Source organism: Hypomesus transpacificus, chromosome 17 (assembly GCF_021917145.1).
Source record: "Hypomesus transpacificus isolate Combined female chromosome 17, fHypTra1, whole genome shotgun sequence".
Taxonomy (NCBI): Eukaryota; Metazoa; Chordata; class Actinopteri; order Osmeriformes; family Osmeridae; genus Hypomesus; species Hypomesus transpacificus.
The window spans coordinates 15,182,874-15,203,405 of NC_061076.1; the positions used below are offsets into that span (position 1 = coordinate 15,182,874).

At 49.8% G+C, this 20,532-nt stretch overlaps 1 protein-coding gene across 4 annotated transcripts in view; it reads right to left on the reverse strand.

Annotated features, from left to right (window-relative positions):
• The window catches only part of LOC124479288 (RNA binding protein fox-1 homolog 2-like), a 36,691-nt gene extending 25,457 nt beyond the window's left edge, over window positions 1-11,234 (reverse strand). For 2 of the 4 annotated variants that reach the window (XM_047037976.1, XM_047037974.1), the window contains exons 1-2: window positions 10,138-11,233; window positions 2,414-2,464 (exon numbers count right to left, since the gene is read on the reverse strand). In XM_047037976.1, coding sequence (XP_046893932.1) covers window positions 2,414-2,464; window positions 10,138-10,389 — 303 coding nt within the window. In that variant the 5' untranslated portion in view covers window positions 10,390-11,233. Of the gene's footprint in view, window positions 1-2,413; window positions 2,465-10,137 lie in introns of all 4 variants that reach the window. The other 2 variants (XM_047037975.1, XM_047037977.1) reach the window with 2 other exon arrangements.
• Between the last annotated feature and the right edge of the window lie 9,298 nt (window positions 11,235-20,532).

Here is a 20,532-nt window from a genome sequence, read left to right on the forward strand (position 1 = left end):
GATAAATGGATAGAGGGACAGAGGGAGGGAGGGGGGGTGAAAAGAGCGAGGGATGAGGGGATTACAATGTAAGTTAGGAGGATGAGAGGATGAATAGGGGGATGATCAGGGGATTAAAGCACGCCGCCTGAACACGCTGATAAACACACTGATGCTCTACGGCCACTGGCATCCTAAATCACACACACACACACACAAATACTTTGTAGATAGCCCGACTCTATCACAAGCTCAAATTCCTCCTAAACAGTGCGAAAGCACACACACACACACACACAAAACAATCGTGCAGTCCCACGCGTCACATATGAGTCGAGCGATTCGACGATAGTCACGAATGCTTTCCTGGAGCGGAATAGACATTGGCGGGCGCCGGCAAACATCACAGCCTTTTAGACAACAATGCCCTCTGATTGGGTGCTTTCAAATGACAGATGGCATCGCCTTCCTTCACTGACTGTACGCATCACACCGGCTTCACACAAAGTGAGCTGACGTGCAGTACACACACACACGCACACACACACAGACGCACACGTGTGATCACCGCACTGTGGCCGTCCTGCCTACGCCCACAGCGAAGGGAAAACAGATTCAGGCAGGACTGCAGAAGTTGGGCTTGTTAAACACACACACACACACACACAAGTAGACACCTGCGGAAGACACGCATCTCCACACACACACACATCTCCACACACACACACATGTCCACACACACACACACAAAAGGACACACATCTCCATAAACACACCCACCCACACACACACACACCTGCAGAGGACACGTCTCCACACACACACCCTGGGAGCAGGATAGCCTCTGGATGTACCTTACATAAACACAGACAGAGATGGGCCTGGAGGCTGTAGACACACACACACACACACAGGACTGCTACCCAAACTGAGTGTCTGGGCTCCTAGACATTAGCATGGCTAACGCACACGTTAGCATAGCAGCCTGCAGGACACCTTTGTGCTCGGGGGCAGAATATTTTACCTGTTACACTTACACACACACACCCGTACTCACCGAGTCAGACACTTGTTCAATTATTCACACTACTACACACTCATCCAAGTCACGTGTGCGTGTTTGACTCCAGGTGCGTTCTACCGCCCTCTAGGCTTCCATGCACGAGGGCTGCTCCTGAGTGCGGCGCACGCCGTTCCCCTTCAAACACACCAGGCAGGCAGGGCGAGTGAAGGGGACTGGGGTTGGACTGGTTCTGAACGACTCCTCTTCTTCCCTCCCTCCGTCCCTGGCTCCTGTCCACCTCTCGGGCTCCGAGAACGGAGGCGAGGGGAGGGGAGATGGACGTGGCGGCCAGGAGATACAGACTGTTCCCGCCGCTGACGACTGACACACTGCAGAGCCGCACTCCCGACCCTTGACCTTCCCGCCGCACTCTCTCGAAGCACTACTTGCGCGCCGCCTCGGATGAGAGCGCCCCGCTAAGTGAATCAGATGTGAAGCGCGAGGGGGAAGAGAGGGCAGGAGGTGGAGGGGGGGGGGGGGAGGATGGAGAGCAACAGCACCCTCCTGTGGTCCGGCCAGAGGAGTGCAGGTTGGAGCAGGACTCTCAACCTCATCTGGAAGACAGACGTAGAGCCAGCCTGTCTCTCTCTCTCTCTCCCTGTCTCTCTCTCCCTGTCTTTCTCTCTCTCTCTCCCTGTCTCTCTCTCTCCCCTTCCCTGTCTCTCTCGGTCTCCCTGTCTCCCCCCTCTCCCCTGCTGCGCGCCGGGCTGAGCGGCTCTCTGCTCTGGGACAGATAAGAGGGATGGAGGGAGAGGAACAAAAGGGCGGGGGGGGGGGGGGGGGCAGAGACGGCCGCCGCTGCTCATCATACGGTGCTCATTACCGAGGAGAAGAGGGAGCCAGAAAGGAAGAGAGACAGGAGGGGGGGGGGGGGTTATAGAGATAAAGAGAGAACGAGCAAGAGGGTGAAAAGTACAGCCAGGGAGCAGGCAAAGAAGAGAGGGAGAGGGAGGAGAGAGAGAGAAGAGAGAGAGAAGGAGACAGAGAGAGAAAGAGAGAAAGGGAGGGAGGGAGGGAGAGAGGAGAGGAGAGAGAGAGGAGAGAGAGGAGAGGAGAGGGAGAGAGAGACAGAGAGAGAGAAAGGGAGGGAGGGAGAGAGAGGGACAGAAAATCTGGAGGACTTTGATTGCGCAGAAGAGCGAAGCCGTTTGGCTCGGTTCTGGAGCGGTGGAATGTTCTCTCGAGGCTGAACACATCGTAAGGGTTGCGACTGAGAGGGGGGGGAGCCAATCAGTTTGCTTCATCGGCACCCCGCGGGTCAGGTGTGAGGCGGAGCGCTTTGTGGGCTCGCTGGGTCCTGTGGGCGGAGCACAGATTCTGCACTGATCTCAGACTAGTTCCACTCAGGTTTGTAGTTGCATGTCATCTTACCTGACTGTGGGGCTGGTAGCCATGGAAACCGGGGGTTAAAGGCTCGTTGTTCTGAAAAGGCAATGAGACAGAAAAAGAGAGACACACACAGAGAGAAAGAGACAGAGAGGAAAAGAGACAGAGAGACAGGGAGAGAGAGAGAAAGAGAGACAGAGAGACAGGGAGAGAGAGAGAGACAGAGAGAGAGAGAGGAGAGAGAGAGAGAGAGAGAGAGAGAGAGAGAGAGAGAGAGAGAGAGAGGAGAGAGAGAGAGAGAGAGAGAGAGAATTTAGAAATTTGACAGGATATCATTCGACAGTAGAAAGAAAAAAAAACGACCTGAAGTGCACCGTCTCTCAGCAGACCAGCATTTAACGGAAACCTTCACTGTCCTTCTGTCCTTTAGATACTAACAACAACGTGGTGCAAAAGGGAGCATGGCGGAACATGCCACGAGGGTAGGAGAGGGAGGCGAAGTGGGGATACATGGCCTGAAACTGAACGCCGAAAAACAATCAACATGACCCAGCTCTGTGTAGCCTGCAAACACACACGCGCGCGCCAAAAACGTGCAAGTCACAAGTATTTAGGCCCACACACACACACACACCCATGCCCCCTTCAATCCCTTCCCCCAACTGCAAACTAAAACAGTTGCACTCCGTTGACAAGAGAGAGAACCCCCCCCCCCCCCCCCCCTTGTATCCACCCTGGTCCTCCCAAAACCCAGTGTGTTGTGGTTAATTGCTCCGTAATTACTTTTAATTCAATTATTTCTGTCGTTCTCCCTCTCTCTTTTCTTTGCTCCCCCTATCATTTCCCCCTGGCAGTCTCCATTGTTCTCAGTGGCGGCGGAGGAGAGAGAAGAGAGGGAGGAGAGGGTGAGAGCGGAGAGGGGGAGCGGGGGGGAGGGATGGAACCATGTGAAAGTTAACCAAACTATGATATTTTGACAGCAGAGAAGCTGCCTGTTTGCCATCCTGCCAGCCTCCTGTCTGTATCGAACTTCTCTGTCTGTCTGTCTCTCTGTCCCCCCCCGTGCCTGTCTGTCTGACTCCCTGTCTGTCTCTCTGCCTCACTGTGTCTCTCTACCTCCCTGTCTGCCTGTCTCTCTACCTCACTGTCTGCCTGTCTCTCTACCTCCCTGTCTGTCTGTGTCTCTACCTCCCTGTCTGTCTGTCTCTCTACCTCCCTGTCTCTCTACCTCCCTGTCTGTCTGTGTCTCTACCTCCCTGTCTGTCTGTCTCTCTACCTCCCTGTCTCTCTACCTCCCTGTCTGTCTGTCTCCCTGTCTGTCTGTCTCTCTACCTCCCTGTCTGTCTCTCTACCTCCCTGTCTGTCTTTCTCTCTACCTCCCTGTCTGCCTGTCTCTCTACCTCCCTGTCTGTCTGTGTCTCTACCTCCCTGTCTGTCTGTCTGTCTGTCTGTCTCTCTACCTCCCTGTCTCTCTACCTCCCTGTCTCTCTACCTCCCTGTCTGTCTGTCTCTCTACCTCCCTGTCTGTCTGTCTCTCTACCTCCCTGTCTGTCTTTCTCTCTACCTCCCTGTCTGTCTGTCTCTCTTCCTCCCTGTCTGTCTGTCTGGGAGGCTGCTGTTGCAAGAATGCTGGCATGCCTGGCGAGACTCGGGCCCTCTCAGTCACAAACAGACGACATGGGAGAAGGGGATAGGGGGAGGGGAGGAGAGGGGGAGGAGAGGGAGAGCAGGGAGCCCTGCTACCCACTCTGCACATGTGTTAGAGGGGGGGGGGGGGTCTGGCCTAAATATGTCTCTGTGCTCGTCAACCACAGATCTATATTACACAACGAGCCTCTCTGAGGCTACTCATACAGCCCCTCTCTCCTCTGGCCTGACTCAGTCACTATTTTCACAGATAGCCTAGTCTCCACTTCCTTCTACTTGGTCTCTACTTGGAGAGATCAGTGTTTACTTGGTCCATACTGGAGTCTAGTGCCAGAAGAGGGTCAACTACAAAGGTGAACGTCCTGACCCGCTGACCTGACCTCTGCTTGGCCTGGGCTTGGAAGGGCCACTTCCTGACTCAGGGTGTCATGGCGACGGTCTTGGGTGCATTCCCTCCCTCGTGGCTAGCTAGCGTGTTCTTCTCATCTCGTCATCTACAACCACGCTGTGCGGCTACGCTAGCTTAGCTTGGTTCCGGACCCGACCAGACCCGACCACAGCATTCTCTCTCGCCAGTCAATGTTCTAATACCAAAAACAGACGTGGTAACGAAGGAGGGAAGGAGTGGCTGGGAGACCGGGGGAGGAAAAGGAGGAAGGAAAGGGGGGGGGGGGGGGGGGGGGGGGTGAGGTCACTAAGAGACAGAGAGACGATATTAGAAAGGCACACCAAGGGAAGAGAAGAGGGGCGAGCTGGAACTGAGAATGTTTAATGTCTAGGCTAACGTACATATACGGTCGACCAAAACTGGACTTGAGTGAGTGTGTTCATGTGTGTGTGCTCCCTCAATCCTGTGCTGCTGCATATAACAACCCTCTCTTTGTCTCCCCCCTCTCTCCCCCATCCTGTTTCATCTGGAACCAATTTCCCCTCGTGCCTCGTCCCCCGAGGGAAGGCTCTCCTCAGCGCGCCGCGGCCTGGGGCCCGCTCTAAGAAAACGCATAAGAGTCGTATTCAGCAACGCAACCGGGGTGGTTAAAACAGGGATCGCGCCCTCCAGCCGACTTGTGGGGGCGTGTGTGTGTGTGTTGTACAACCAAAAGATGCAGGTTCAAAGGGGAAACAAATATGGACCGTGTGGAAGCGTCTAACGTCGTCAGAACGTCGTTCTTGAACACGTTGCGCTGTGGAACGTTCTACAGAAAACCCGAGACGGAACCCGAGCAGGTTTCCCTCCGTGAGAGCCTGGAGTCGGAACCGTATCTGTTCTGCTTTGGACCAGGCTGGAGAGACGAGGAGGGGAGGAGTTTACAGCTGAAAAAAGCGGGGGGGAGGAAAGGAGGGGCAGGGGGGAAGAGGGAGGGAAAAGGGGAAGAATTTGGTAACATCTGGAATCAATCTGTCTAGAAGGGAAAAGGGGGAGAGGGACGGATGGGGGGGATGGAAGGGAGGAGAAAGAGAGAAAGAACAACAGAGATGAAAACAAGAGCGCGGACAGACGGGGAAGAATGCAGGGATTAGAACGAGAGCGGCGGCCCGGGGTAGACGGAGGTATACGGCGGAAAAAAAAAGCGCGAGAGAGAGAGAAAGACCAATACGTGGAGACAATGACTCATAACCTAAGAATGTCATGTGACTTCTATATTTCCTTACGGGGTGGAGGGGGGATGGGCGAATGGGCTCGAAAACTTGATACCCAGTCTTTAAACACGCTTCTTCACACACACACACACAGTCCTTCCTAGCCATAGGGTGCGGTGTTTCTTACACGTGCCTGCATTCGCAACTGTAGCTGTCCGCGATGCTACAGTGAACTACACCAAGCAGTGGTCGTGGCGAGAAAGCTCTTCTATTTTGATTCCGAGAGTGCTCTTTAACCAGCCTCCATCCACTTGGTAATTACAGCTCGCTTGTTTATTGGTGGGGCACATTCGCTGAGGTGTGGCTAACGTGCGTTCTCTATCGAAAATGTCTGAGGGCCCTAAAGAAAGAATTGCTGGCTGAGTAGATGGCTCACTTACTGACTGGAAAAGAAAACGGATCTGCCTGGTTGACTGGCTAACTGGTTTGTCAGGCAGGCTGATTCACTGGCTGGCTAGCTGACTAGCTAATTGGTTGACTGAATAGCTGACTGAATGCAAACAAACTAGCTAGCTGGCTGGCTGAACGTACTAGCTGTCTGGCTGAACGTACTAGCTGGCTGGCTGAACGTACTAGCTGGCTGGCTGAACGTACTAGCTGTCTGGCTGAACGTACTAGCTGGCTGGCTGAACTAGCTAGCTGTCTGGCTGGAGGGTCCAGTAATGTACAGACAGCCCCGGCCAGGCCCTGTAAACTTAAGGGCGTCTTTCTGTTTGTTTTCTCTCCCTCCCTCGTGCTATTTTAGGAAGAGTAAAGAAGTAGGGAGAGGAGTTGGTGGAGGGAAAGGTTTGGAGAAGTCAAGAGGGGAAAGAGGGAGGACGGGGAGGGGAGACAGGGGAGGCAGCAGGACATGAGGTCAGCAGATGGTTCGAGCTGGGGGGGGGGGGGGGGAACAGGGGGATGGAGGGATGGGGGGGGGAGAGAGAGTGGGGGGAGGGGAGAGAGAGAGTGAGGGGGGCTATGCGGGGTCGATGGAAGGAGGGGTGGGACAAAAGGAGAGGTGGAAGACAGGATGAATCAACATTAGAGGGATACAGAGAGAGGGGGCCGAGAGGGAGGTCAAGAGGGGGGTGGAAAGACGGGAGCACATATGACAGTTTGGGGACAGCTGGGGGGCGGGCCTGTGGGGGGGAGGAGGGGGGGGGAGGGGGGTCTGACAAGATGACAGAGGCGATTGGCCTTCGGTGGCTCGAGTTAACGTTTCACTGTCCGTGTCAGACCCTGCCTCTGATGACACCAAGCCCCGACTGTACACTGTATGTGCACGCATGTATACGTATGTGTGTGTTCGTGTGTGTTCGTGTGCGCAAGCACGCAAGGATGGGAGGGCGAGCGGCAGGGAGAAGACACGCGACCAGGGATCGAGCCCGAGGCCGCGAGCGGACGGGAAGACACCAGACAGGTTGGGAGGGAGAGGGTCAAAAGGACTGGTCGAGTGACAAAGACGGAGAAGAGAGAGAGAGAGAGCGGGGGAGCGGCGCGGTTGAGCAACATCTTGAGAGGAACGCCGAGCTTATCGCCCGCAGGTTCACGAGTCAAGGGCACCTCGGTGGCGTTCCGCTCAAAGTTCACCTACAATCATTAAACGAAAGCTCACGCGACGGGATGAGTCGGTCTGACTGGAGGGTTGAGGTGGGGGGGGGGGGGCTCCAGTTTCTCAACATAATTGGGTCGGGGGGAGGGGGGGGTAGCTTATCTTGGGCTTAACTATCGTTTGTACAATTCTGACAGTTTTGCCACTATCATCATAAAGGGTACTGCCCCCCCCCCCCCACCCCCTCTTTAACTATCCTAATCCTAAAGACCCCCTGCCCCACCCTCTTTCCCCACACTCTTTCCCCAAATTGTAACCATCCTAATCCGGCCCACGATCCATCGCTTCCCTGGCCCTTCCGCCCCTCCCTACCTCCCTCCCTGTTGTAGCGATCAGCCTCCCTAATGCCCTCTCTCCAAATGAGCTTTGATCTCGTTAGCGCGACACAAAGCCTCTTTACTGCCAACGATAGGACAAATCGCCTCTGGTCCAGGCTAGCCGCACCATACCGCGTCCAGACCGGAGCTGGACGAGGCAGGCAGCCTGCTGCCTACTGGACACTACTCTCTCCCTTTCAAACTCCCACTAACACACACACACACACACAGGGTCTCTGCCTCTCATCAATGTGCACCGTCAATACTCGCCTGTAAAGCAGAGTGTGTGTAACTGGAGAGGCGATTAGAAATTGGTCGAGAGAGGGAGGGTGGGAGAGAGAGAGAGAGAGAGAGAGAGAGAGAGAGAGAGAGAGAGAGAGAAGCGATGGGGAGCAAAGATAAGAGGTCGAGCGGGAGACAGACCAAGAAAGACGGATGAAAAACAAGATGGGGAGCAGAGAGACAGAGAGATGCGGAGCGGGAAGTGTAGAGAGGAGGAACGAGGGAGGGGGTGGGTGGGAGAGATCTGTTTCACTGGCACTCTCTGAACCTAGGAACCTCCAGTCAATTAGTAATCTGGAAATATGCCTCAGGGGTGGGGGGGGTGGGGGGGAGTATCCGAGGGGAACGGGAGGGGGGGGGGGGAGGGAGAGGGTTATGGGGGGAGACGGAGAGGGTAATGGAACAAAAGAGGGACCGAGGAATGGATTAACAGAGGGACGGAGGAATATGGGGACAGAGATGGAGGCCAACCGAGCCTCTCTCAAAACACATCTTACTCAGGACTACTCACTCACAAGCAACCATGGCCACATCCTCTCTCCCTCTCTCCCAGCATCCCTCTCTCTCTCTCTCTCGCATCCCTCTCTCTCTCTCCCAGCATCCCTCGCTCTCTCTCTCCCAGCATCCCTCTTTTTCTCTCTCCCAGCATCCCTCACTCTCTCTCCCTCCCTCCATCCCTCCCTCCATCCCTCTCTCTCTCTCCCAGCATCCCTCCCTCAATCTCTCTCCCTCCATCCCTCTCTCTCTCTCCCAGCATCCCTCTCTCTCTCTCCCATCATCCCTCACTTTCTCTCTCTCTCTCTCTCTCTCCCAGCATCCCTCTCTCTCTCTCCCATCATCCCTCACTCTCTCCCTCTCGCTCTCTCCCAGCATCCCTCTCTCTCTCTCCCAGCATCCCTCCCTCTCTCTCTCCCTCTCTCGCTCTCTCTCTCTCCCAGCATCCCTCTCCCTCCTCCTCCTCCTGTGGGTGTATTTCCAGCCTGACCCAGAGACACTGGCGATCGATACGTGTGATGAGTCGTGTGCTCTTAATGCCCCCCCCGCCCCCATCATCTGTGTCCTGGGCCAGTCATAACCTCGTTTTCCCAGCAGCATCCTCTCTCGCTGGCGTGACGCATTAAGCGCCCCTGTTTGTCATTGGAGTAGGTCAGTTGCAGGAGCATTGGAAGGGTTTTTCTTTTTTTTTGGACAATCCTGGCGCCCCGGGATTCGATTAACCACTGATGACCTGGAATCATGTCGGACCACTGCCTCAGTCCAAAAGACCTGATGTCAGCAAAATTCAACTGGCCTGATGTACAGAGCGCGCGGGCGCGCGTGTGCCTTGATATGACTCCACACGAGAGACTGTGTGCTTTAGTATGTTCATCTCTATGCATGTGCACGTGCTGTGTGTGTGTACACACGTGTTTATGCGTGTGTGCGTGTGTTCATGTGTGTGTGTGTGTTAGACCAGTGAACCGGAGAGAGGCTCTTTCTGAGTGGTGTTGCTATGCTGCATCAGCAGTCAGCTCCTGGAGGAGGGAGACCCATATCTGGAGAGCTGTCAGGATCTATCCCAGTCCTGGGGCTCTTTCCTCCCGGGGAAGGGGTTCTGCTCTTTGTCTCGCCCCTTCATGACCCCTCCCCCCATCCGTCTCTGTCTTTTCTAACACCTAGCTACAAATAAGGGGAGAGGGGGGGGGGGGTTGACACGTCTAAGCTTCCACAAGCGGGTGTCGGGACTCCAGCTTTTATACTGTTGTTAGGTGTTGTGTGCGGTAGAGAGAGAGGGAGACAGGCCAGTGGCATATGCCACATGGTGGCTTCATGCGGGGGGGCAAGCACGCGGTGTCCCCTGCGAGAGAGGAGGGGGGGGGGGGGCGCGTCTGGCTGGCTGCTCCATCGCTGCAATGGGGCTCAGCTGGATCATATTACCTTTGTCTCTCCCAGAATGGCCATGGAAGCTCAACATAGCCACACCAGCCCTGGGACACAACACAGGCATATTTCCTGCACTGTGTTTCTGTACCAGTGCTAATTATAGATGCTGTTTCACGTTTCTGCTGCTTTAAATACAGAGTATCTGCTGCAACGATGCGTGTTAATGAGATCAGAGAGAGGCCTGTCAGTACGGCATCATGAACCATTGCTGCTCTTGAAACAAAAGAAGGAGCGTGCCACTAGAAAGAATCCTCACGCGGAGTTCCCTTGCAAAGCAAGCGAACCTCGGCGGTGTGACTGCAATCCTTGATACAATTTCTCACAGTGTGACAGATCGCTGCATTTGTTTACGTTGTGGTCCTTACCTGTCCAATGTCACCAACAGCCACCAACCCGTCTATCCTTGGCCGCTTGCACTCCGCCCCAGCTAATTCGGTCAACACTGCAGCTGTTTGAGCGTCGGGTTCTGGGTCTCCTCGTTTCATTCCACGTATTGCTGCTGGACCCCCGGTCGTGTCCGCGAGGGGTCCGGTTTCTGTATCAATGTCCCTTTCCAGGTCCATTATTCCCCGATTAACGGGTAGCATTATAGATGCGACGTCGGTCGACATTAACATTGGACGGCAGAAAGTCTCCGTTTTGAGTCTTTCAGATTTTGCTATTTTCTCCTTTTTTTACCTTTCTGCCCCGTGTTATATCCACAATTTGATGAGCTCGTCTTTGAATTAGCAAATACCTGGATAAGGTGAGGTTGATCTCTCGTCTTGGCTAAAAGTCTACAAAGCGAAGCAGTACAGTTCTGTTATTGTTCAGAAAGCTAATCAAGAAAGAACATCATGGCCATGCGTGGCTCCAGCACACAACACGAAAAACGGCTTCTCTCGAAATTAAATGCGTAGCTGCTTGGCCAATGCAAGAAAAACCCAAAATCCAAAATGCAGATGTCGGCTCAGCTAGCTAACGTAAGCTAATTATCTAGCTAGCTACACATTCCGCTATCTCGTAGCTGGCTAGCTAAAATACCTCTCCGTGGGTAATGCAAAATGTTGGAAATTGCATTAATCGTGCCTCTTTCAAGACAAGAAAATCCTTTCTACTGTCAACATGCGACTTCGCTTGAGCTAACTAACTCCTTGTGTGTGTCCAACACCTTTTCCTTGAAGTCCCCTTCTTTCTTCACCGTTATTTTCTCTGTCTGTGTTCTGGTAGATATTGGTAACGTGTGAACTGGCTGGCTAGTCGGGAACACGATTTCCTTTCGCCTGCGTCCCGATTGGTGTAGTATGGATCTGACTCCAGAATACTGATCTGGGTTCAGATTTGTTTTTACAGTTTACGCTCCCAAGCAAGGCTTGTGTAAAGTCGACCGGTCAGGGGGCTGTGCTGATGTAGGCTATATTAGCCTATCCTTCTTTTCCTCCCCGTAGTAGGATGGCTGTTCCCCCTGTCCTGCTCTCCCCCTCCTCTGTCACCTTCCTTCCCTGAGCACAAAGGCTTTGGCATGTTTGTGTTTGTTTTTCACAATTCTGTTGGTGCTTAACATACGCTTATAAGCCTATCCATAGTCTGATACGTTTGAGACTTAACACAATATTCACAAGTCATCATTTATTGCGATTCATGTTATTGGCTATTTTTAAACAGTAAAAAAAATGCAATAGCCTACTGCCTAGGCCTATCAAGCTCCAATTGTGTGTTCAGCAATTCTCAGTCTGTAGGCTATAACAAAACCATAACTGACTGACTATAATCTAACGATTTGTCTAATTAAGTGGAGAGCCTTGACAAAATAAACAAAATCTTTTATTTGCTATATAAATTACTCCACATTAACGCTGTAAAAACGTCAATCAATAGGCAAATTTTTTGGGAAGACGATCCAAATTTTCTCCCAGATATTCATTGTGTAGCGCATATCCAGTTTATTCAAAATCTGATGTCTTTCCACAAAGGATCCGATTGAGGGTTTAAAGGTTTACGGTAATATTGCTACACCCAGTGTAGATCGTGTCTAAGTGCAATCCAGAGTTCCAGTTTAGCTACTTACCAGCTTTAGAGCTGTCTACGATCTCTCATTAAAACCCATCTGCATCAATCATTTAGTGAGGAAGCAATTTTCCTGTTCTGGTATTTTCTATGTAGCCTAACTCAATCCATCAACAAACATCAGTCAATACCTAGTTGTTTTACCGCCAACATGATGAACCTTGATGTTCCTGTAAGTAGGCTAGCTTTGCTTTCACAACTTATTTAGGAAAGTAGCCTATTTAAAATGTGTTTTTTGCCTCAATAACGTCATTGTACCTAATTTACATGTAGGCTAAAAAGCCAATATCGGACGGAGTATCCTGCCGATCTAGCCTTCCAACTCTGCTCAAGTCAGTGAAGGGGCGGTTCTAGGGGGAGGGGGCGGTGCACCTGTGACGACAACAAGCTTGGACCCTCTCCAACCTCTCAACTCTTGTGGCCCCTCTATATGTAGAGTCTGAATAATTATAAACACAGCATTTTGCCTGTTAATGTGTGAAGAGGTAAAGAAAACAATTTGACAACAAAAATGTTTAATGTAACTGGCCCCTCCAACAGTACAACTGGCACCAGCTTGGCCCCCCCATTTGAAATGGTCTAGAACCTCCCCTGAGTCAGAGTTGGGAGTAGGGTGACCAGACGTCGGTATTTCGTCTGGACTATTTGGTTTTACAGACCTTTGCCCTTTCGCCTTTTGGTCCTTTTTGACCCTTCCTGCTCACTGTTGCAATTTACCACTCGCATGGGCTTCATTGCCAATTGTTCAGTAGGCTTTCAGATGCCAAAAAGAGAGACCTTCTTCAAACCTACGTGGAGTTCAGAACTCTGCTTTGCCATTAAGAGCAGCAAAGATCAATATCATGCCTTCTGTAAGCTCTGTCACATTATTATAGACGTGTGTAGTAGAAGGACAGGGGCTTTACAGCGGCATGCCGCTACAGAACGGCACAAGAATAATTAATTCTAGTTCTGCCGGGCACTCTCGCTTAACATCATTTTGTGCTCCGAACACAACAACAGCAGATGACGAAACAACCGCTGCTGAGCTGACCAAATTATTTCATGCTGTGAAAAATCAACAGAAAATCAGTGCACTTGTATTGAAGTATTGAATTTGTATTCAAATGACAAACGTTGACTTACTAAAATGACTAATGTCATTGTCCTAATTTCATACTAATGGCCCCCATCTCCCCCGGTCAACAACTGTTTGGGATTGTCCTTCTTTTTGGACCCTTTGTCCTCCTTTTCAGGGTCATGCTTCTGGTCACCCTGGTTGGGACCCTCACGGACACCTACCTTTTACCAGTGCTTTAAATAGCTGCTCTTCATCAGGATGGCCGTCCAACTGAGCAGCCCACCACTGATCCTGCAGCCAGTTTGCCAGGTTGCGTTGTCTTGTCCTCAGAATTTCAGTGCCCAATCTGACCCTGTGTTGTTCTGTGCATCTGACAATAAAACACTTGAACTTGACTTTACTACATGATCCTTACACTACTGTACATGATCCATTCTGTATGGTAGCCACATTTCTTTGTTTTATAAAGAAATGAAACAAATGCATACATGCAACTAAACACAATACATACAGGTTTTATCAATACAAATGTAACATCCATCCTCCATAAATGAAATAATGTATATAAAACATGGGGAGGGTTTGGAAAGGATACGAGGAAACCACACTACAGACCCAGCAGGAGGGAACGTGGTCTTTACATTCATTTATTTACAAACACACTGTTCTGATAACAAACTCTAACAAACATCAAGCTTTATAAGAAGCTGACTGACCCAGTAAAGACAATGACTCGATTGTCTCCTCACTTGATTCAGACTGGTGACCTTGATCCAGTAATGACTGGAGACCTGGATCAGATTCATATGTTTGAGATTCAGACAGGTTACCTGAATCAGATTCATATGTTTGAGATTCAGACTAGTGACCTTGATCCAGTAATGACTGGAGAGCTGAATCAGATTCAGCTGCCTGAGATTCAGACTGGTGACCATGATGCAGTGGTGACTGATGAGCTGAATCAGATTCAGCTGCCTGAGATTCAGACTTGTGACCTGAATCAGATTCATATGTTTGAGATTCAGACTGGTGAGCTGAATCAGATTCATATGTTTGAGATTCAGACTGGTGACCTTGATCCAGTAATGACTGGGGAGCTGAATCAGATTCAGCTGCTTGAGATTCAGACTGGTGAGCTGAATCCGATTCATATGTTTGAGATTCAGACTGGTGACCTTGATCCAGTAATGACTGGAGAGCTGAATCAGATTCAGCTGCTTGAGATTCAGACTGGTGAGCTGAATCAGATTCATATGTTTGAGATTCAGACTGGTGACCTTGATCCAGTAATGACTGGAGAGCTGAATCAGATTCAGCTGCTTGAGAGTCAGACAGGTTACCTGAATCAGATTCAGCTGCTTGAGAGTCAGACTGGTGAGCTAAATCTGATTCATATGTTTGAGATTCAGACTCCCCCTGAACAGCTGTACTGGACCCAGCCTGGACCCCTTGGGGGGGCTCAGGTCCGGACTGTGACACCAGACTGGGGGACTTGGGTACAACATCCTCTACAGGACAGATGACCAGACTGGGGGACTCAGGTACAACATCCTCTACAGGACAGATGACCAGACTGGGGGACTCAGGTACAACATCCTCTACAGGACAGATGACCAGACTGGGGGACTCAGGTACAACATCCTCTACAGGACAGATGACCAGACTGGGGGACTCAGGTACAACACCCTCTACAGGACAGATGACCAGACTGAGGGACTCAGGTACAACACCCTCTACAGGACAGATGACCAGAAGAGCAATGTTTACCCTGAACTCCACCGGAGAGCCAGGGCTGAAGAATGGATGAAGTCCCTCAGTGAAGGAACAGCCAGTGAAAGAGTAGATACGACACCTGGCCTCCACATTGTAGAAGGACGCTGTGCCTTCTGAGAATCACACAGACACTGAGCACACTGACCTGCATGTTGTCTGACAGCTTCATAATCAAGTTCAAGTCTTTTATTTGTCAGATGCACAGAACAACACAAGGTTAGACTGGGCACTGAAATTCTTAAGACAAGACAACGCAAGCACCTGGCATAACATAACACAAAAGTACACAGAACAGATTTACATCTATGCTGAGCTTAGATAAGTGAACTTCCTAAATATACAGATAGCAATAAATACACGACTATACTAACCCTAACACAAAAACTTCCTAAATTACAGATAACAATAAATAGTATGCTATACTAAGTCAAGTACAGTGCAATAGTGCAAATTTGCAGATCAGTGACTATGTCAATGACCAACAGGAGCCTGGTGGCGAGGTACAGTGAGGTACAGTAGTGCAATGTTACTGAAGAGCAACCAGTAGCTGAAATGGGTACGTTGGTTCTGGGCCTGATCCTGGGTACAGCTGCTCTGCTGGTAAGAATCCCCAGCCCTCCCCCAACCACACACACACAGTACTCCTGGTATAGGCATGTCCCACTTAGACACACACACATAACCTTTTTGTGAGGTGTGTTGTACATACACACTACACTATACCGGACACTACACACTATACACTACTGTACACGGCACATCAGACCCATGGTAGTGCCCTATTCCTCATTTTGCAGAGGAGGACAGTGAGTGTTGTGTAATGGTATTGGATGTGATGTGTGAAATCAGACAGAGAACTTAACCCGTGTGTCTTCTCCTTTCTTCCCTCCCCCACTTCTCCTCTGGTGTTAAATCCCACCTCGGGATCATATCTAATGCACCCAATCCTTTGGCTCTCGTTTACTGTCCTTACCACTCCCACCCCCCACACCACCAATACTCTCCCATCCTTTCTTCCCTCTAACCCCTCCTCCATCTTAGCTTCTGGCTCTGGGGTGCAGCTGCCAACTCTACAGGGAAATCAAGTGCTCCCGAATTTCCTCTCCCTTCTACACAATCCTGTCAACCTCCACCAACCTCCCCTCCACTCCCTACCCTGACCCATACCCATACCAAGACCCTGTGGTTTTCCCCCCTCTGACTCTGGCCATGACGTCTGCTTATGTCTAGGTGTGCTGCTAAGCAGGCACTGACACACTTTGTCTCCAGTATATCTGCTTTATATACCTGTCTTCCTGCTTGTCTCTTTCTCCAGTCTGAATCAAAGGACTGGAGGTGAACTGTGAGAATAATGTGGTGGGGATCCTTCAGTGCTTACTAGACTTTAGACTTTATTGTCCCCAAGGGGAAATACTAACTTGATAGAAATGTATCCTGGGTTTGGTGGTATGGTCTCGGCTGCATTGTGTATCTGCATCTGCTACCCTCACTCCGTCTCTGGTCGTGTTTATAGGGGCTTCCGTGGAGTCCGTGGTTTACGCTGATTTTAGAACAGGTAAGGGGGTTTTCGGCACTCCGCTTCGCGTCGTGCCTAACAACTCCCCTTACCTGTTCTAAAATCAGCGTAAACCACGGCCTCTTGGGGCTTATTGCTTAATTAACTAACCTTCAAGAGCAGCAAGTCACTCAATAAGAGTCATTGTGATCCTGGAGGAAACTAACATCAGGTCCAGCCAAGCGTTCCTAAGTGCCATTGTACTCCCGGAACAAGTGTGTCTTGAGCCTTTTCTTGAAGGTCAGTGTCCCTGATGGAGGTGGGGAGCTGGTTCCACTATCGGGGGGCCAGGCAGGAGAAGAGCTTGTGTTGTTCCACCATTGGGGGGCTTGTGTTGTTCAACCATTGCGGAGCCAGGCAGGAGAAGAGCTTGTGTTGTTCCAAGTGAACTGTTATAGATGACCATGAGTCTGCTTTTACCTTGTTCTGGATGTTCAACAAAAGCACCTGTGTACCCTCCCCTTGAATCGCAGTCAATTCAAGTCAAGCTAATACTAGCTTACTTACATTTGAAACATCATATGTCCTCAATATTGATATGTATACTCTTCCATACGCACGCCTAGTCTCACATTACAGAACCCAAACCCAAGGACTTCTGTTCCAGAGAATCTCTTTCCCTCATTCCCATAATGACCACGACCAAGCGCTGGGCCAGCAGCCTAACTGAACGTTTGACTAAAAAAACACTTCAGGTTAAGGGCCTCTGGAGCGTCAAGTGTGGCCCTCAGAACAGAAGCAGTGTCACACCAGGTAGGGGGCTTTAGTTGTTGACCTCCATTATCATCTCCCCTCTGGCTCGGTTTGTTGGCCTGAGACTGTTCACTGCTGATGAGGCAGAGGTTCTACTCTGAAATGACCAAAGGAAGCTCAAGTGTCTAGTAGAATATCATGTTCTAAAGCTTGTTTTTGCACTGTTGTAGGTATTTCTACTGTATGCATTGTACTACTGAGTCTGATGCATAGTCTGTTAAAAATAAATATTATTTTTTCTTAGCCCCGACTTGCTTCATTTCTTAACTGAATATTTCAGTAAAACACCTTAACACATCATCAATATACTGTTTATTCATCTTAACGATGCAGCTTTGGTCCTAGAAAACAAAATTACACAAGGCAGCATTACCACATTGAGCCTCAAGAGATAGACAGTAAACATGCTCAGTACTGTGAGGTACCATTGTGTAAAGTCTGAGGCCTGAGCAGAGAATCCTCTGGAGTTACTACCACATGTCCTGCTGTATCACACCACATGTCCTGCTGTATCACACCACATGTCCTGCTGTATCACACCACATGTCCTGCTGTATCACACCACATGTCCTGCTGTATCACACCACATGTCCTGCTGTATCACACCACATGTCCTGCTGTATCACACCACATGTCCTGCTGTATCACACCACATGTCCTGCTGTATCACACCACATCAATACTGAACCCACCAAGGCCTGTATTCATCAAACATCACTGAAAGAAATAGACCCCCACCACTTTGTGACTATGTATTGTTACGTCAAGTTCTGCCATTGATCGGTGGTTAAGAGCCTCACCTTTGACAGTGTAAGACTCTACAGGGCCACCGCAGATGGAGCCAAGGCCACAGAATACATGGTATATAAGGTGTTGTCTGGAGAAAATAAGACCATTCTGATCCTGGGATCACGCTCAAGTTTGTTGGAATTCTTGTCACCGTGAAGACTAAATACACACTTGGCATCAAACTTTGCCTATTTCCAGTGTTGTTTTTGAACTTTGAAGATTAGTTAAAGACTTACAAAATGTTAAACGACAATGGCTCCCCTGCCCTTTCAGTAACCTTCTCATCGCCTAGGAACTTTGGGTGAAGATTGTCCTGCTGCTGTTGAGACATGGGAGGGCTGGGCTGAGAATACAACATGCCTTCAAGGCTCGGACCTGAGGGAGGGGTGACCAGTTGGTCAAGATCCAGGGGGGGTTAGAGAGCTCCAGCACTGGCATCGGTGTACTGCCCCGGTCCTGGTCCGGTGTAGGTTCACTGGGCTGGTAGTACTGGTGGTAGTAGTAGTAGTAGTATGGGTACAGAGGATGATCAGGTGGGATGTCAGGAACTAATGGAGATTCCGTGGGCAGATGTTTCTAACATTCGCTTATAGGCCTATCCATAGTCTAACACGTTTCAGACTTTACACAATATTTCCAAGTCATCATTTATTGTGCTTCATGGGCTACATTTAAAGAGTAAAAAAAAGTGCAATAGCCTATTGCCTAGGCCTATCATGCTCCAATTGTGTGTTCAGCAATATTCTCAGTCTGTAGGCTATTACAAAACCATAACTGACTGACTATAATCTAACAATTTGTCTAATTAGGGAGTCAGATGGCTGAGCGGTGAGGGAGTCGGGCTAGTAATCAGAAGGTTGCCGGATCGATTCCCCGTCGTCCCACATGATGTTGTGTCCTTGGGCAAGGCACTTCACCCTACTTGCCTCGGGGGGAATGTCCCTGTACTTAATGTAAGTCGCGTCTGCTAAATGACTAAATGTAATGTAATTACTGTAAGTGCAGAGCCTTGACCAAAGAAAACCAAATCCTTTATTTGTTACATAAATTACTCCACATTAACACTGTAAAAACGTCAATCAATAGGCAAAACATTTAGGAAGACGATCAGAATCTTCTCCCAGGTATTCATTGTGTAGCCCATAGCCAGTTTATTCCAAATCTGATGTCATGCCACAAAGGATTGAGGGTTTAAAAGTTTTACGGTAATATTGCTACACCCAGTGGAGATCGTGTCTAAGTGCAGTCCAGAGTTCCAGTTTAGCTACTTAAGAGCTTTAGAGCTGTCTACGATCTCTCATTAAAACCCATCTGCGTCAATAATTTAGTGAGGAAGCAATTTTCCTGTGCTGGTCTTTTTTATGTAGCCTAACTCAATCCATCAACAAACATCAATCAATACCTAGTTGTTTTCCTGCCCACATGATGTTGCTTGCACTACGTGTGAGATGAACCTTGATGTTCCTGTAAGTAGGCTAGCTTTGCTTTCGTAAACACAACTTATTTGGGAAAGTAGCCTATTTAAAATGTATTTTTTGCCTCAATAACGTCATTGTATCTAATTTACATGTAGGCTAATAAGCCAATATCGGACGGAGTATGCTGCCGATCTAGCCTTCCAACTCTGCTCAAGTCAGTGAAGGGGCGGTTCTAGGGGGAGACGACAACAAGCTTGGACCCTCTCCACCCTCTCGACCCTCTCAACTCTTGTGGCCCCTCTACATGTAGCGTCTGAATAATTATAAACACAGCATTTTGCCTGTTAATGTATGAAGAGATAAAGAAAACAATTTGACAACAATAATGTTTAATGCAACTGTAACATGATTTTTTCTAAGGAAGAAACAGGTAGGCTTGCTACCGTTAGCAAATCGATTGGCCTGCGTTGTTTCGAATGACAAACACAACCTGCGTGACCCACAGAATTTGCGGCCAACGTTGAGTGACTGAGTTGTCATGGTGATTGCTATTACAGCTCCTGATTGGATCTTTAGATTTGACACAGAAGATAGAAACCATAGACATACATGTCTATGATAGAAACCACATCTAGTTAGAAAACAATATAGGCGTGAAATCACGCACCAATGAAAACTCGCTTGGATCATGACTAAATTAGAATGTTGATTTTGGCTTCGGTCCGAATTGTAGGCCTATTGCGTCTGGGTCCAGATCCGGACCGCGGTCTGCCTATTGGGTACCCCTGGTAGACTACAACGTTAGCAGGGCTACATGGTTGGCGTTGCCTTTTCAGCGTGAGATATACAAGGCAGAGGTGTTGTTAGACATAAAGCCCTACTGGGGCACAGGCCCAGATGGCGCACTGCAAACGGTCCCAAAAAACTGTGTACAACGATGGACACTACTCGCCCTAAACGGGCGCCATCTTGGCTACGTAGCGGAAAAGGAGGAGCCCTTTTGGCAGCTTTTTCCACTTGAGTGGAGAAGCGCGTTCATTTTGGCAGGTTTTGCGGGTGTGGCGACGGCGAGCAGATTTGCTTCCATCACTTCCACCAAGTGTTTAACGTAAGTGTTCCTTTTGAGACAGCACTTATCAGCGACGGAGTGCACTGAATATGTAAGTGCACTGTTTTGCAGGGGACTGTATTGCAGTGTACTTAATAAAGTGCGCGGTAGTAGACACAGCCCTGGACTTGTGTGTGCTGCAGTGGCTATTTGGCAAGCTCAGAAGAGCGCGCTGACATGGAATTCTTCCTGCATTGGTTTGTGTTTTCGGTTTAACACTTTTACAAGCGTTGGCTGGGATACTGCATTAATTTTTCC